At 43.2% G+C, this 16397-nt stretch overlaps 1 protein-coding gene across 5 annotated transcripts in view; it reads left to right on the top strand.

The window, feature by feature from the left end:
• The first annotated feature begins 2820 nt into the window (after positions 1-2820).
• The window catches only part of RELN (reelin), a 371671-nt gene continuing 358094 nt past the window's right edge, over positions 2821-16397 (top strand). For 3 of the 5 annotated variants that reach the window (XM_087967745.1, XM_087967744.1, XM_087967747.1), the window contains exon 1: positions 2987-3379. In XM_087967745.1, the coding sequence (XP_087823871.1) occupies positions 3106-3379 (274 nt within the window). In that variant the 5' untranslated portion in view covers positions 2987-3105. Of the gene's footprint in view, positions 3380-16397 lie in introns of all 5 variants that reach the window. The other 2 variants (XM_087967748.1, XM_087967746.1) reach the window with 1 other exon arrangement.

Raw genomic sequence — 16397 nt, 5'->3', positions numbered from 1 at the left:
GGGGGAAGAATTTTGGATATGGGATCTAGAGAAATGGCAAAAATTGTGGTCTCAAAATTATAAAATGACAATGTCAACAGCATATAAAGAAAATTTGTATAAGATGTTTTACAGGTGGCATTTCCCCCCCGACAAGAATAGCAAGAATGTTCAAGAATAAATCTGAAAAATGTTGGAAATGTCATCAGACACCTGGCTCATATTACCATATGTGGTGGACATGTATGGATGCTAAAAAATATTGGACTAAAATCCACACGTGGTTGGAAAAAATGACAAAAAAGCATATAGATTTGAAACCAGAGATATTTTTATTGGGAATTTTACCTGAAACATATAGTAAAGAACTGAAATACCTGCTTGTAAATGTATTAACAGCGGGTAGGATTGTATTTGCTAAAAATTGGAAAAATGAGAAAATACCATCACAGGAGGAAAGAAAATATTGGAATGTGCTGAAATGAGTAGATTGACATTTGAAATCAGAGAACAAGATGATAAACAATTTTATAAAATTTGGGATCTATTCTATCAATGGTTAGACAATAAAACATAGTAATGAATTATGTAGATTTTTAGAAAATAATAAATATATAAAGATGTATTCTTATTATATCTACAAAATGATTCTAGGATAGATTTGAGATGATAATATGAACTGTCATAAAACAAATTAAGTAAAATATTATTTCGTAAAACATGAATGAATAAAAATATAGTCAAATGATTGATTAATAATGATATTAATCTATTTAATACTTGATTGAAAATATGAGATTATATACAATGTAATTGTAATTGAAGACTACAAAATGGAAGCACAAAACAATTTGTAAACCAACCGGCACACTGTATGTATATATATGGAAGATGCCTTGATGTTCTTATGTTTTGTTTGTTTATGTTTGTTTTAAAAACCAATAAAAGTTAAAAAAAAAAGCAGAGCCAAAGATCTAAAGATTAGCTAGAAAGCAAGAAATCCAATGGTTTCTTGCTTTCTAGCTAATCTAAATCTCCTGGCACAACAGAACAGCTGATGGTCATGGGCAAAAAAAAGGAAAAATAGCAACTTAGCAGGCAAGTTTGCCAGGTAAGGAGTGAGTGGGCAGGGAGGGTTCCCGCCGGCCATGTGGGCAGTGCAGCCTTGTGTTCCCGTGAAGCCTGGATTAATTGCTTTGGTGGGTGTTCTGGGGGTGACATTTCTCTGTGGACCACCAAAATTTTCTTGCGGACCACCAGTGGGCCGCGGACCACCGGTTGGTGACCACTGGACTAGAAGACCTCCAAGGTCGCTTCCAACTCTGTTATTCTATTATACTGAAATGTTGAATCAGCTGGTGCTCCCCCTTCCAACAGTTCATCAAAATGCTCCTGTGACTCTTTCTGGAACTCTTCCTTCTAGCAGTCTTCTACCACGCCTCCTGAACCTACTACCCTGTCTCAAAATCCTCTCTCTATTATGATGTCCTGGCTCGCTACATCCAGTTCAACATCGTTCTCCAGCAGGTTCCCTACATTTACCATTAGTGAAAAAATTGTCCTAGGTTTCAGTGAACACTTTGCACCATTTGATTTTGAAAAGTGCCCATGCGAATAAATAAGGCCTCATTCTGGTAGTATGAACTGAACATGCGGCGATTGAAAAACAAGAGCAGAATCGGAATACAATCTTATTATTGCCTAGATGTCCGTCCATCCTTTCTTCCTTCCTTCTTTTCTTTTTTTCTCTTTCTTTCTTTTCACTCCTTCCTTTTCATTCTCCTTCCTTTCTCCTTGTCTTCCTTCTCTTTTCTTTCCCTCCACTTCCTCCCCCTCCTTCTTCTTCCTCTCCCTCCTCCTCCTCCTTCCTCTTCCTCTTCTTCATCCCCTTCCTTCTCCTTTCTTCCTCTTCCTCCTTCCCCATTGTCTTCTTCCCCCTCTTTCTTCCTCTACCCTCTCCCTCCCCCTCTTCCCCCTTCTTATTCACCTCTTCTTCCTCTTTCTCCTTCCTCTTCTTTCTCTCCCTCCTTCTTCTTCCTTCTTCCCCCACCTTTTTCCTCTTTCTCCTTCCTCTTCCTTTTTCTTTCTCTTCCTCCTTCTTCCCCATTGTCTTCTTCCTTCTCTTCTTCCTCTCCCTCCCTCCTTCCTCCTTCTTTCACCTCTTCTTCCTCCTCCTTCCTCTTCCTCCTCCTCTTCCTTCTTCCCCATTGTCTTCTTCCTCCTCCTTCCTCTTCTCTTCTTCCTCTCCCTCCTCCTCAGCTTCCTCCTCTTCCTCCTCTTTCTTCTTCCTCCACAATAAAAGGGGGAAAGGGCGGGGCCGTTCTTCCCCCTCGGCCTCCCGTACCCGAGAGCGCGCGCGGGTGCCAGTGTATATGTGCATTGGTGGGGTGGGGGTGCGTGTGAAGTAATTTATTTCCAAGCGGACTCTCTCTCTCTCTCTCTCCTTTCTTTTATTCTCCCTCCTTTTCCCCTCTCTCCCCCATTCCCCCCTCACCAGCAAAACCGCTTCGTCCGCCGGAGGAGCGACAACACGACGAGCGGGCGTTCGGTCGCCTCTCCACCACCACCCCCACCTTCTCCCGGCGTTTCGCCCCGCGCGCCTCACAAGTTGCGCCACCCCCACCCCCGACTCGCTCGAGAGCGCGCGCGGGCGCGCGGTGGGGGGAGGGCGAGGGCGCGAAAAGGAGACACCCCATCCCACTCCACCGTCCCCCTCCCCACAGCTAGCCGCGCCCCTCAGGCTCGGCGAAGGTGTGTGAGGGGAGGCGTTCGGGCAGGCGGTCTCGGCTGTGCCCCCCTCCCACCGTTTTCCTCCTCCTCTCCCTCCTCCTCCTCTTCCTCCGCGGGGCGGGAAAGGAGCGAGTCGCGGCGTCTCCGGCGGTTGCCAAACTTCGCGCGCTGCCCCCCCACCTCCTCACCTCACACACACACACACACACACACACCCCTCGGCTCTTCTGCTGCTGCTGCTGTTGCAGCCGCTGCTGCTGGTTCCCCTCCCGCGGCCGGCAGCGTCGTCGCGTCAACTTCCTCGCCTTTTGCCCGCCTGGCGCGGCTGCCCCATCCCGTCTGGCGCGCCTGGATGAGCGGCTGCCCGGTGCGCGGCGGAGGTGGCGGCGGCGGAGCATGGCGCTCAAGCGGAGCTCGTCGGCCCCGCCGGTCCGGATTTATCCTCCGCGGCTTTCCCTCTTGCTGCTGGTGCTGGTGCCCGTGATGCTTTCGGCGGCGGCGGCAGCGGCGGCCGCTTCTTCCCGGCCCGCCTACCCTCGCTTCTCGCCCTTCTTCTTCCTTTGCACCCACCACGGGGAGTTGGAAGGGGACGGCCAGCAAGGCGAGGTGCTCATCTCTCTCCACCTGGCAGGGAACCCCACTTTCTACGTGCCGGGACAGGAATATCACGGTAAGGTTAACCTCCCCCCCACCCCGTTTTATAAGGGGGTGCGAAGGTCTCGTCGCTCCGAGACCCATCATCCCCGATCAGTGCGATGGGGTGGGGGGTGGGGTGGAGGAGGAGACCACCAGATTGGGGAAAGGTTATTATTTTTGTGGGGCGCGACTCCGAACATCCTGATGTCCGCCAGCCGGTCCCGATGGACTCCGAGTCCCATCATCCCCGATCAGTGCGATGGGGGTGAATGGAGGAGACCACCAGATTAGGGAAAGGTCCTTTTTATGGGACTCGGGTTTGGCCCGTCGTCGACTCCAATGAGACCTCCGGGCCAACGCCAGCCGCTCCCGACAGACTCCGAGTCCCATCATCAGCGATCAGTGCGGTTTGGGAAGGGCGGGGGGGTAATAGGAGATCACCAGGTGGGGAAAGGGTCTTTTCGTGGGAAGGGTGGATGCGTGTTTGGGCCGTCGTCGACTCCGAGGAGACTCTGGGGCCAACTTGATGTCCGCAAGCCGGTCCCGATGGATCCGGGTCCCATCATCCCCGATCAGTGCGATGGGGGTGGGTGGAGGAGATCACCAGATTGGGGAAAGATCCTTTTTGTGGGACTCGGGTTTGGCCCATCGTCGACTCCAATGAGACCTCCGAGCCAACCTGATGTCCGCCAGCCGGTCCCGATGGACTCCGAGTCCCCCCCATCAGTCCCAATTTGGGGGGCAGGGGAAGAATCACCAGATGGAGAAAGGGTCTTTTTTTTGTGTGTTTGGGATTTGGCGCGCGTGGCGATGGCTTTGGTGGGGCGGGTGAGGGGGGTGGGGAGCTTTGCCGTCTGGTTTTTGTAGTCCGGGGAAGATCGGGAGGCGAAATTGGGAAAGTTTAGGGTGGCGTTTCGTATGGTCTATGGAGATTCTCGATCATCCAGGGCATGGTGGTCCCAAACATTGCTTTTTTTCTTCCCTCCCCTCCTCACTTGTCTTTCCCCTTTTTCCTCCCCAATGGGTCTTACTATTTGCTCTTGTATTTTATTCTATAATCTAATAAAATGTTCAAATCCCAAAGGTTGCCTTTTCCCGAAGGCAACCGGACTTTTGAACTCTCCCATTTGTGCGGTTCGACGGCTAAATTACTGCGGAATTAACAGCCGAGGCTATTAGTTAACAAGAGAAGAGAAGAGAAGAAGGGAAAGGAAGGGATGGGAAGAAGAGAAGAGAAAAGAAAAGAAGAGAAGAAGATAAGGGAAGGGAAAGGGAAAGGGAAGAGAAGAGAAGAGAAGAGAAGAGAAGAGAAGAGAAGAGAAAAAACTCCAGTTGCCTTTGGAAAGGAAAAAAAAAGCACCTTTGAAGTCGCATTGTATTTCTGGCACTTAAAATACTTCTCTCCGCTTCTCCCCATCCCGTTTGATGGGACTGGAGCGTGCCGTATATAGAGGGACAAGTACCTTCGCCAGCCGCCTCCCCCAAAACCTCCGAAATCTTAAGAAATTCGCGCTTTCTGCCGCCAAAGTTGAAGATCTCCGCTTTGCTCCAATCGGGGGTTTCGGAAGCGCGGAGATCTGGAAGATGAAAATGAGCGTTTAAGACACTAATTCGCCTGTTTTTAGAGGTTTTCAAATAACGTTGTGCTTGTAGGTGCAGGAAATCGCAACCTTCAATACGTGGTAGATTTTTTTCCCCTCGGGTTACGAAAGTCGGGAGGCTTGGGGGAAAAGGAGGACGAAACTCGGGTTCCGATCCCAGTTTGGCCATTAACTTCCCTTGGGTGGTCTCGAATCGCCTGAACTACCTGGGGAGGTAATTAGAAGTTAAAACAGAAGGGAAACCCCCCCGGAGAGCCAGCGAAACCTTCTCCGGGGGGAGACGAGAGGGACAAATTGTCCGAAATAATAGCCTCGGCTGTTAATTCCGTGGCAATTTAGCTGTCGAACCGCATGGCGAGCTGTTTATCGGTGGAAGAGTTTAAAAGGAAGGATGAAAGAGTTGGAGAATGAACTCCGAAGACGACAAACGCGCTTGGGAATTGCCTTCTCTTGAAAGCTGTTTGTGGATTCCCGGAGTGAAACGATTCTGCATACTGCATTGTGTTATGTGTAAGAAGAAGATACATATTTACAGGGAGAAAGGGATGAGTGGCCCCACCCTGAGCCATCAAAGAGAGGGAGGGATGAAAATTCTATATTAGCAAAAGGACGACAGAGGCAGTGCTGCTGGCTGCTTTCTTAAGACGGTGGTCATTTAATGAGGACTTCAAGAAACATTCAGAGGGTGGGGATCAAACAGAAACACACACACACACCCAACCTTGTGGGCATTGCCTGTAGGTGTTGGCTGCTTGTTTTAACTGTGACATAAAACGAAAATGACTGATTGTGGGTGGAATTGATGTGTTACTTGGTGTTACAAATGCAAGGAGGTCCTTAGGGGGCTGTGCCTTGTATATGAATTGAATATCATGCCACGAATCATGCCATGAATATCAGTAGCCCAGAGTGAATTTTATCTTTTCCCTTTGTATAAAATTCCCTTTGTATTCCCTTTTCCCTAGTGTATAAAAACTAACTGGTTTGAGGGCTCTCTGAGCATGTTAGTGGCCAGCATGGACGGTGTTTCCTGGTTTGGGCCACGAAATGTCTGCCAGAAAACCACCAAGCTCAAGGAGCCCTCATTTCAACCCTGAGAGCTATAAATATTCTCCTTTAGTGGTACTAAAGTTGATAGTTTCCTCTTGCCATAACAGTTCTTCAAAAGAAACTCTTATTTAGGGAAAAGGATGCAATAGCTAAGCCTAACTCTCAAGATTTGGGGGAGAGATCTTTAAGGCTGTCTTGGGTGGCCTTTGGGATACTTTATTTTTCTTGAATAGATAATTGCCTTTTGGCTTGGAAAAAAAACAAAACCCAGAGTTGAGTGGTGCCATTTACAGGCCACCCAATAACTTCCAGAAGAGCGATCAGCCACTATGACACAAGCCCCACCCACTCCCCCGTGCCACCACTATGATTGAGCTTTGTCACTCTGTGTGACCTCAAGAAAGAGAATTGATTTGACAATACATGCTGAAAGCAAGGCTGGGATGCTCTCAAGTGAACCAGTGAGCCACTTTTATTGGAAGATCCCACATTGTCTATGTTTCCCCTTTCATATTTAAATGGAAGGGCTCCATCAGGCTAAAGTGCACTTCCTTTGGTGAAGTGATTTCTTTTTTCGGAGCGGCAGAAACTATTTTCGTACATAACGGCCCCGGCCCGTGAAAGACCACTTGTGGGTTTTTTTGTTGTTGTTGTTGTGCCGTTCTTTTCTGCTTTTCTCCATTTCTTCTTTCACACCAGGTGCATTATTCTCTGCCTTTCCTTCAGGGTGCAAACTGTCCAGCACTTCAGGAGTTGAATATTTCCCCAGCTGCTGAACCCAACTGCCTTCCAAAAAGCTAAGCAGGGTTGTAACTGGTTACTTAGTTGAATGGGAGACCAAACTCTTAGCATGGCAGGTTGGGGGAAAATGCCCTATAAGAAAGCAACGGCTAAATCCACGGCTAAATGTCCTGGTTTTAACACTAGGAATGAAACTCAACTTGATGGACTCTCAGCATTTGAATAGTTGAGCATTGTCACTGAGTAGAAACTGCTATACAGCAGGGTTCCCCATCCCCCAGTCTGGACTGGCACTGGGCCTTGGCATGCTTGATCAGCATCGGGCCACACAAAAAAAGTGAAGCCCCATCCACGGGATGCAGCCAGCACACAAAACCACACCCCCTCCGGTCCACGAAAAAACCTCTTTCCACGGAACCGGTCCCTGGTGCCCCAAAGGTTGAAGGCCATTGCTACAGAGAACTCAGTAGGTGGTTATAAAAAGAAGGAAATCTGACACTGAGCTATTGCAATATCCAAATAAATTACGATGGTCAAAGCACATTCTGTTGTCTCCAGCAATATCCTCTAACACACTTACAGAAAAAAAACAAGCATCTTTGCATCTTTTTCTAAATGTCAAGGGAGTAGATTCGCAATGCAGCTCTTGAGACCAAAGAGAAGGGACATCTTTAGAAGAGCTTTTCCTACAGATCCTAATATACAGAAAGATTCATAATAAAACATGTTATTCCTCTTTCCTTTGGAGGTTTCAACACCTGCATAACCCATTACCACCATACAGTATAGGCATCTATCCCCAAAGCTATCTTTATGTATTGCAATGAAGTGGCTTCCCTGTAAATCTTTTATTTTCATGTTGTGAAAATCACCCCCTCTGGCACACCTCAAATATCTCATTTATGTACATATTACGTTTTTCAGTCCAACGCCTCCATTTGATAAAGCAAAGATTCACGTTCACAGTGCACTCATTTCCTAAATAGGCTTATATTTTTTTAAAGCTCATCTCAAAGAAGCTGGAAGGGTTGGTAGAAATGCCTGTCTGTGGGAACAAAGAGGAAGAAAGGAGCAGAGGAATAAAGAAGATTAAGTTACTATTAGTTCAGTTAACTTCTGCTATTTTCTTGATCTCAAAGTTTATGATCAAACAGTTCCAATTTGTTATGTCTTTATTAAACCGCCACATATACCACACAGTTACTTCCTTACCTTTTTGAAGAAAACAGCAGGCTCAAATATCTTGTTCTGCACTACAGTCATATACAGGAAAGATTATCATATAAATGTGGCAGGAGAAACTATAGACAAATCATAGGAAAACGAAACGCAGAGAGACTAAACTGATAATTAAAGGGGGGGAAATGTTGGATACTAAGCAAGACTTCCTTGCATTGATAAGATAACTTTTTTTGTTTTACCACATGTGTTAGTTAGTGTTCAGGCCACAAAAGATAAAATTGTATTTCTTGATGAACTGTAGATTAGCTAGCTTTATCACACTACGGGTGTCACGGGTTAGGCTGCAAGAGATAGAACTCTTCATGGATTGTAGTTCAGCTGTTTAGTGCTGATATATAGCTCTGAGGTTCTTTTGTTCAGGAGCATTTATAGCAAGGCTGTTGGGTACCTTTCTTAAACCAGCTTTATTTTAAACGGATCCCTCTTGTGAATTTCAAAAACACAGTCCCTGAGATTTACATTTTTATCTTTCAAATTATTTTGCCCAGGCGTAGAAATAAGAAGTGATTAATTCAGTTAGGGTTTGTTTGGGTTTTGTTTGGTTTTTTTTTTTTGCATCATCATATATCATGATATGAAAGATAGATTCTCTCTTGTTGAGGAATCTGAAAGCTAATATCTCTTACTTGACTAAAATGGAGAGAGTAAACTGTATTATACAAAGCCTTCTCTGATTAATATCTAGATGGTAAAGGAATGAAGTGGAAAATTTGGAATGTGGCACTCCAGTCCTAAAACAGTTGAATGGGATTAATCTCAATTACAACACAGCATTGCCAGAAGCAAAGCGTACACATTGTACACATGTTGTGCATTGACAATAAACGTTTGATTTGTTAATGCCACACTAAACTTTACCTGGGAGTACAGTATATTGTGATGACTTCCAAAGAAACAGAACAGAAAAACAGAGGTTGGTTCTCTCCTTGATTAGTTTCCATCCATTGCTTCTTGTCCTGCCTTCAGGAGTTTTGGAGAATTAGAATTGGTTCATTAGGTAATATGAGTAAGGTGACTGACAGCTGTTTTCCCCATATTCATCATTAATTGTATTGGGTAGACTTCTTAGGAACTGAATTTTAACAATATCTGGAGCATTACATATTGCCAATCCTTGGGTCAAATATCACTAGAATTTAGTAGGGGTTATTGTCATGCCCTTGGTAGAGTCACACTCTGAGGGAGATGAGGAACAACCAACAGGGTGTGGAGGTGTGGCTCTGGAGGTTGTGGAGGAGGCTGGGGAAAGGCAGAGGCTGGCTGGGCAGCCAGAGGAAGAACCAGGCCCATCCCCTCTGCATCCTAGGACACGCAGGGAAGAACGGAGAAGGAAACAACTTGGCTTACAAGAGAGGAAGCGGCCATGATCCCCCTCATTGGTGGCAGCTGGGGAGACTAGTATGTAAGAGAGACAATTACAGCACAGCATTGCCAGAAGCAAAGCGTACACATTGTACACATGTTGTGCATTGACAATAAACGTTTGATTTGATTTTGATTTCAGGGAAAGGCGTAAGATGGGGCAAAACTCACTTAACAAGTTTCTCACTTAACGACATAAATGTTGGGCTCAATTGTGGCCATAAGCTGAGGACTACCTGTAGTTGAATTTAGATGAACATTTACTTTTTTTTTATAATAAATTCTAACAGTGGACAGTAGCATGTAATCTAATAAGACACAAGGAATTCTGTATATGCTCTAATATCTCACTGCTGTTGCATGTTTCAAGTGTTCAGCTTGCCTCATTTTACCTTATGGAAAGGCTAGCCCTTATTACCATGGATCTGCAATCTTCAGGTGCAAACAAAAATATATGGACACGTATGGATGGTCAAGAAGTGGAGTAGTTATGGTGGTCTAGTGGTGAAGACACTCGCCTCCTACTCGGAAGGTTGAGAGTTCAGTCCCAGGCAGTGGCAGACATTTCTCTATCTGGGTGCGAAGTCAGTCGGTTCAAATACTGGTTCGACAAACTAGATGTAAATTTCACATCCGGTTCGTGTGAACCGGCGTAAACCGGCTGAATCCCACCCTTGGGACTATGTGACATCCAGGAAAGCAGTAGATTAGAGGCCTCGCTGAGGGCTTACAGATTCTTTGGGTTTCTCCGGGAAGGATGGGAAAACTTCGAGACTGCTTGGTTTGTAGACTTCAAAGGTGGGTCCGTGCCAAATGGAACTAGCAAAAGGAATAAATACTGGAGTTTGTTCTGCCGGGATTGAACTCATCATAACAGAAAGCATACCTGGCACAAAGCCAGTGCAAGGGGAGGAGGGGAAACAAAAAGACCAGGACACATTCAGGAAATACGTTTGCGATCTTAGGTATTCAAGCAATGTGTGCACATCCAGCTTAGGGTCCTTGCTTTCCCTCCCAATCATTTAAAACATTTTTTTTCGGTTCCAAATTTTTATTCATTTATCAAAATACAAAATGCAAAGAAAAATGGAAATAGGGGAGTTAAAAAGGAAGAAGAAAAAATGTGGGAGAAAGGGAAAAAAAGAGAAAAGAATAGAATAGAAAAACAGAGTTGGAAGGGACCTTGGAGGTCTTCTAGTCCAACCCCCTGCTTAGGCAGGAAACCCTACACCACTTCAGACAAAGGGTTGTCCAATCTCTTCTTAAAAACTTCCAGAAAAGCAGTCACTCTTTTTAGCACGGTAGAATAATAACACATAGCCTCAACTTTTTACTTTTATATATACAATCTATACAATTCTATAATAATAAATCTATCAACGTTTCATTTTTTTCCACCTCAAGCACAAAGTCCAGAAGCGGTTTTCAAGTAGAAACAAATAGCGGTATTCTTTTCTTTTATTGGGGCAATCAATTTAGCCATCTCTCCTAATTCCATCAGAAAAACTGGGAAAACTAAAACAATATTTTAACATCTTTTAAGGTATTGTTGGAAGGAATATCCTTCTGGGTTCAGTTCCAAGTGGGGGAAAAGACACTGGAATCACGGAAGTTGCTTGGAAAGAAGGTTTATTGATGAACAGGTTCACATGCCTTGGAGCTCTTGGGCGAAAAAAAGGGAGGAGATGCTGAGAGTCCCTGGATTTTATACCCTCTCTGGCTTTGAACTTCCTGGGGCACAGGAAGAATATCCTGATTGGTTGCTGTCAGAGGTCATAGCTAGCTTTGTAGGTTGTCTGTGTGCTAAGTTTGGTTGAAATTTGGTGGGTGATGCAATGAAAGGAAATTCAATGGCTCTGCCTGAAGGAGGTAGATCTTTGTTATGTAGAATAGACTGGCCCAGGCCTTAATGGCCCATTAGCAAAGGTGTGTGTGGGGGGGCTGAGTTTCTGCCTTTCTGAGTTTCTACTTCTCTTTTAGGGGAAATATTCTGCCTTTTTAGTATATCCTAGAATATTTCATTTTTCTAGGAGAGGGGTGGGTTTTTAACTTCCAACAATACTAAATTAATAATACAAAGGTCTTCAAAAACTGTATATTTTTTTCTGGATCTTGGGGGCTAATGATCTTCCTGAGACTTACTTTTAAATCCAAAGATCACATTTAACTCCAATTCCCCCTCCCCAGTGATACAACATGAGAAATTGACACAACATTGTAAAACAAAGGAAGATTTAAAAAAAATATCTACCATTCTGATGTAACTACAACTGGACAGTAATGTGCCTACCTGCTAATAAAAGAAATATGTAATATTCTGTTTTTTTCCTCCTTGTCTCCAAACTTTTGCTGTTAATGGATGCAAATATCCATGATTATAATATGCAGAGGAACAGTAGTTGTGAGACCGAATTATCATATTTCTGACTTAAAGCAATCCATTATGATGGGAGAGAAGTATGTCCAAATTAATCCAGTGTTGCTGTCCAGATTTATTTGTTTTATTTTTATTTATTTGATTTGTCAATTGCTTACAAGATAATAGGTATAAGTATATACATAGTTATGAATACATGAAATGGGTACAAATAAGAAAAATATAAGAAACAATAGGACAGGGATGGTAAGCACATTGGTGCGCTTATGCACGCCCCCTACAGGGGTGAGGTCAATAGTAGACAGTTTAAGGTTAAAGTTTTTGGGGTTTGGAGAAGAAACCAAAGACTCAGGTAGAGTATTGCAGACATTGACCACTCTGTTGCTGAAGTCATATTTCCTGCAATCAAGTTTGGTGCGGTTTACCTTGAATTTGTATCTATTGTGTGCTCTTGTGTTGTTATGGTTGAAGCTGAAGTATTCATTGACAGGTAGGACATTGCAATGTATGATTTTATATACCATACTTAAATCAGATCGAAGACAGCGTAATTCAAGGTTTTCTAGGTCTAGAATTTCAAGTCTGGTGGCATAAGGTATTCTGCAACGAGTAGAGGAGTGGAGAACTCTTCTTGTGAAATATTTCTGGACTTTCTCAACTGTGCTAATATCAGATACATAATGTGGGTTCCAGATTGATGAACAGTATTTGAATATTGGTCTAGCAAATGTTTTGTATGCTTTCTTGTGTGTTTGATATTTAGAAAAATGCAGTAGAGAGTGGCTTAAAACTTAATTGTAACAGAAATTCAGTGTGTTAAAGATTGGTGTGCGTGGTGGATATGTACAACTACAGTGTTGTTTCTCAACTTTGACTGACTGAAGAATTCTGGAAGTTGAACCCAAAGGTGCTTTTCCAAAAGGCAACTGGACTTTCTTGTGTTTTTCCTTGAAAATGTTTCACTTCTCATCCAGAACTGAAGAAGCTTCTTGGATGAAAAGCGAAACATTTTCAAGGAAAAACCGAGAAAGTCCAGTGGCCTCTTGAAAAAAGCACCCTTGGGACAACCAAGTCCTGGATGATTGAGAGTCTCCATAGACACCTGGCAGTCTACACAATCTTAAATTTGCCAAAGTTGAGAAAACTGGTCTACAATGTCAGTAACGCCACCAGTTTTTCCTTTTTTGTCTCTTGTGGGAAATCCTTTCCTCTCTTATCACTTGTGTAGGGATTAATCATTTTCAGCTCTGTTGTAAAGTCCCTTATATATTATCTGAAGAACAGAGCTGCACTCTAAACCAAGTGACCTTGTGTTACAGTGGTGGGATTCAAATTTTTTTACTACTGGTTCTGTGGGCGTGGCTTGGTGGACGTGGCAGGGGAAGGATACTGCAACATCCCCATTCCCTCCCCACTCCACTAACCTGCTTTCCAGCTCCATTCTCCTGTGCAGGGCAACCAAAGAAGACCCAGCCGATCAGCTGGGACTTGATGGGAGGCAGAGAATAGATGGGGGCAGGGCCAGTCAGAGGTGATATTTGCCGGTTCTCCAAACTACTCAAAATTTCCTCTACTGGTTCTCCAGAACCAGTCAGAACCTGCTGAATACCACCTCTGTTTCCATAGCTGAAGAACAGAGCCAGATAAAGTTATGAGGATATAAATTATATATGGATGTAAAATTGTCCTTTGATTGAGCAAGGACACCTCACCTTTATCTACATTAGAGGTCTCCAACCTTGGCCACTTTAAGACTTGTGGACTTCAACTCCCAGAGTTCCTCAGCCAGCTGAATTCTGGGAGTTGAAGTCCACAAGTCTTAAAGTGGTCAAGGTTGGAGACCCCTAATCTACATCACTTCGTTCCTCTTCATCCAACCCATTAATATCAGACACTGTTGTAGGATTTAAACCCAACTTTCTGGCATTTTGACCTTTGATTACATTTAGCCACAGGTGGGAAGACATTGGCTCAATTCCAGATTCCAGATTTTTTTCCTTGGTGGGGGGAGTGTAGATCTCGAATACCCAATTCTCAAGGTCAAACCCATCTGTCTTTTGAGACTTAACTTTCCAGGGTCATTGCTTACTCAAAAAGTGTTGGAAAACCCCTCTCGGTCGCTCTCAGGCATCTTTGAATTAACTATGCAACCAGATAAAATGTTTGCAATTCCTGAAATGACAACATGCACACAATGTAAGTTGTATTAAATTAGCTGAGAGTAAAGAGAATGCGAATTCTGGCCAAGAATATCAATTTCTCTTCACTGCAAAAGAGACCTGCCCCAAGTTTGACAGCTGCTCTTTGCAGAAGACTTACTGTTTTTCCCACAACATCAGCTTATTAGGGGAGCCTCTGATTTGGATGGAGCAGCAGATCCCAAGTGTCACGCTCAGCCTTGAATAGCTTGGAAAGATCCAACTCCGAAACCTTGAAGAAGCCTAGTGAGCAATGAATCTTGCATGTTAGGAAGCAAGCCACTCTGCATTTACAAGTTTGATTATATATTTAATTCTTCTCTTTAAATGAGAGATATTCCTAACTTTCCCCCTTCCATATTAGAAGAAAGATGTGGGACTCCACTCCATTATATAAAGCAGGAAAAAGCAAAACCATTTTGCCTCCAGGAATGATATGTGCAATTAGTGATGTCTTTGTCCCTTTTGGAAATTCTTCCTATCTTTCTGTAAACATTTCCTGCTTGTACTTGTTTAAGGAAAATGTTCACTGTTTGTTGAACTTTGCTGTTGTTTTTGTGATTCAGTTTTCTCTCATTTACACCAGATCTCATAGGCCCTTATTTGATATCATATTGCTTTATCAGTGCAACATCACAAAACATTTAAACTCCCTTGGTCTAATTATGCAACCAGAATGGTTTCTCCTTCAAATTAGGCTGAGTAGAAAGCAACATACTGGCTACAGAAAGGATGCATGTTATCTGCTAAGACATTGGCCTGTCTTTGAACTTTGGCAAAACAAATACTTACAGTAATTAAACAAGCGGTTTAAAATAGAGTTAAGAAGAGATGCATGAAGCTATCAAAATATTTGGTACTGATACTGTATAATTGTCGGTCTAATGATACAGTCGTTCCAAGCATCTGTTTAAATGAGGCATGTCAGAAGGACTAACATAGCTTAAAACATTTTGCATACCGATTTGTGATGGCAATAGAAGTAAGCTAATGTGTTATTCTTCCATCTGTACCAGTCTATTGTATAATAGAGATATTTTTTTTTTTTTACAATTGCCTATTCAGAAATAGCCCCGTGAAAATGTTGCAATGCAGAATGAGGTTCCAGGAAAAATTATGTCATCATTTCACAGCTTTTAGTCCATCTGGCCCTTTGGCTCTTTTTCATATGGCATATTTTTATTAAGATTTTTTTTTGGGTGGAGGGTAACTCTGCAAGAATGAGGTCCTCTTAAGCTGGTTGATTGCTCTTTTTCAACGCGTCCTGTTTTAGCAAACGAAGATGGCAAAATTTACCAACCCAGCATTCAATTGTGGGAAATCATTAGTGTATCAGATTAGTTGATATAAACAAAGGATTTAATTAAGGAGACACATTTGGCCACTGCCACATCAAATCGGATGACACTGAACGATTGTATATCCTTCTAATCTGAAGAAGGGTTCTCTCTGAAATGACTAGAACCAAAGGTAGACCTTAATTCACGTTGTCATTACTTAGTTATTTTTTTATTATTTATGTGGTTGCTGATGGCACACAGGCGACTTTGAGCTGCTGCAAGATTTAGAAAAAACCAAACCACAACTTAACTAATTAGCTTAGTTGTTGCTGTTCAGTTGCTAACTTGTGTCTGACTCTTTGCGATCCCATGGACCAAACACCAGGCCCTCCTGTTTTCCACCGTCTCCTGGAGTTTGCCCAAGTTCACGTTCGTTGTGTCAATGACCCTATCTAACCATCTCATCCTCTGCTGTTCCTTTCTCCTTCTGTCTTTCCCAACCTCAGGATCTTCACCAATGAGTCTTCTCTTCTCATTAGGTGGTCGAAGTATTTCAGCTTCAACCTTTAGTCAGGATTGATTTCCTTTAGGATCGACTGATTTGATCTCCCTTCCTCTTTCTTTCTTTTTCTTTCTTTCTTTCTTTCTTTCTTTCTTTCTTTCTTTCTTTCTTTCTTTCTTTCTTTTCTTTTCTTTTCTTTTCTTTTCTTTTCTTTTCTTTCTTTTCTTTCTCTCTTCCTTCCTTTTCTTTTTCTTCCTTCCTTTTTCTCTCCTTTCCTTCTTTCTTTCTTTCTTTCTTTCTTCCTCTCCTTCCTTCCTTCTTCCTTCCTCCTTCCTTCCTTCCTCTTCCTTCCTCCTTCCTTCTTCTTCTTCTTTCCTTCCTCCTCTCTCCTTCCTTTCTTTCTTCCTTCCTTCCTTCCTTCCTTCCTTCCTTCCTTCCTTCCTTCCTTCCTTCCTTCCTTCTTTCTTTCTTTCTTTCTTTCTTTCTTCCTTCCTTCCTTCCTTCCTTCCTTCCTTCTTTTCTTCTTTCTTTTTCTTTCTTTCTTTCTTTCTTTCTTTCTTTCTTTCTTTCTTTCTTTCTTTCATTGCCCTTTCTCTCTCTCTCTCTTTCCTTTTCCCTTTCCTAATTTTTCTTTCCTTCCTGCCTTTATTATTTTTACAACTAAGTCAAAGCAAGTTTCTTGCCTGATGCCTTAACCAC

This window comes from Notechis scutatus, chromosome 6 (assembly GCF_049901735.1).
Source record: "Notechis scutatus isolate UNSWTSFEM ecotype Mainland chromosome 6, rNotScu1.2, whole genome shotgun sequence".
NCBI lineage: Eukaryota > Metazoa > Chordata > Lepidosauria > Squamata > Elapidae > Notechis > Notechis scutatus.
Note: the sequence above shows the minus strand (reverse complement) of the source record. Positions and strands in the feature narration are given on the sequence as shown.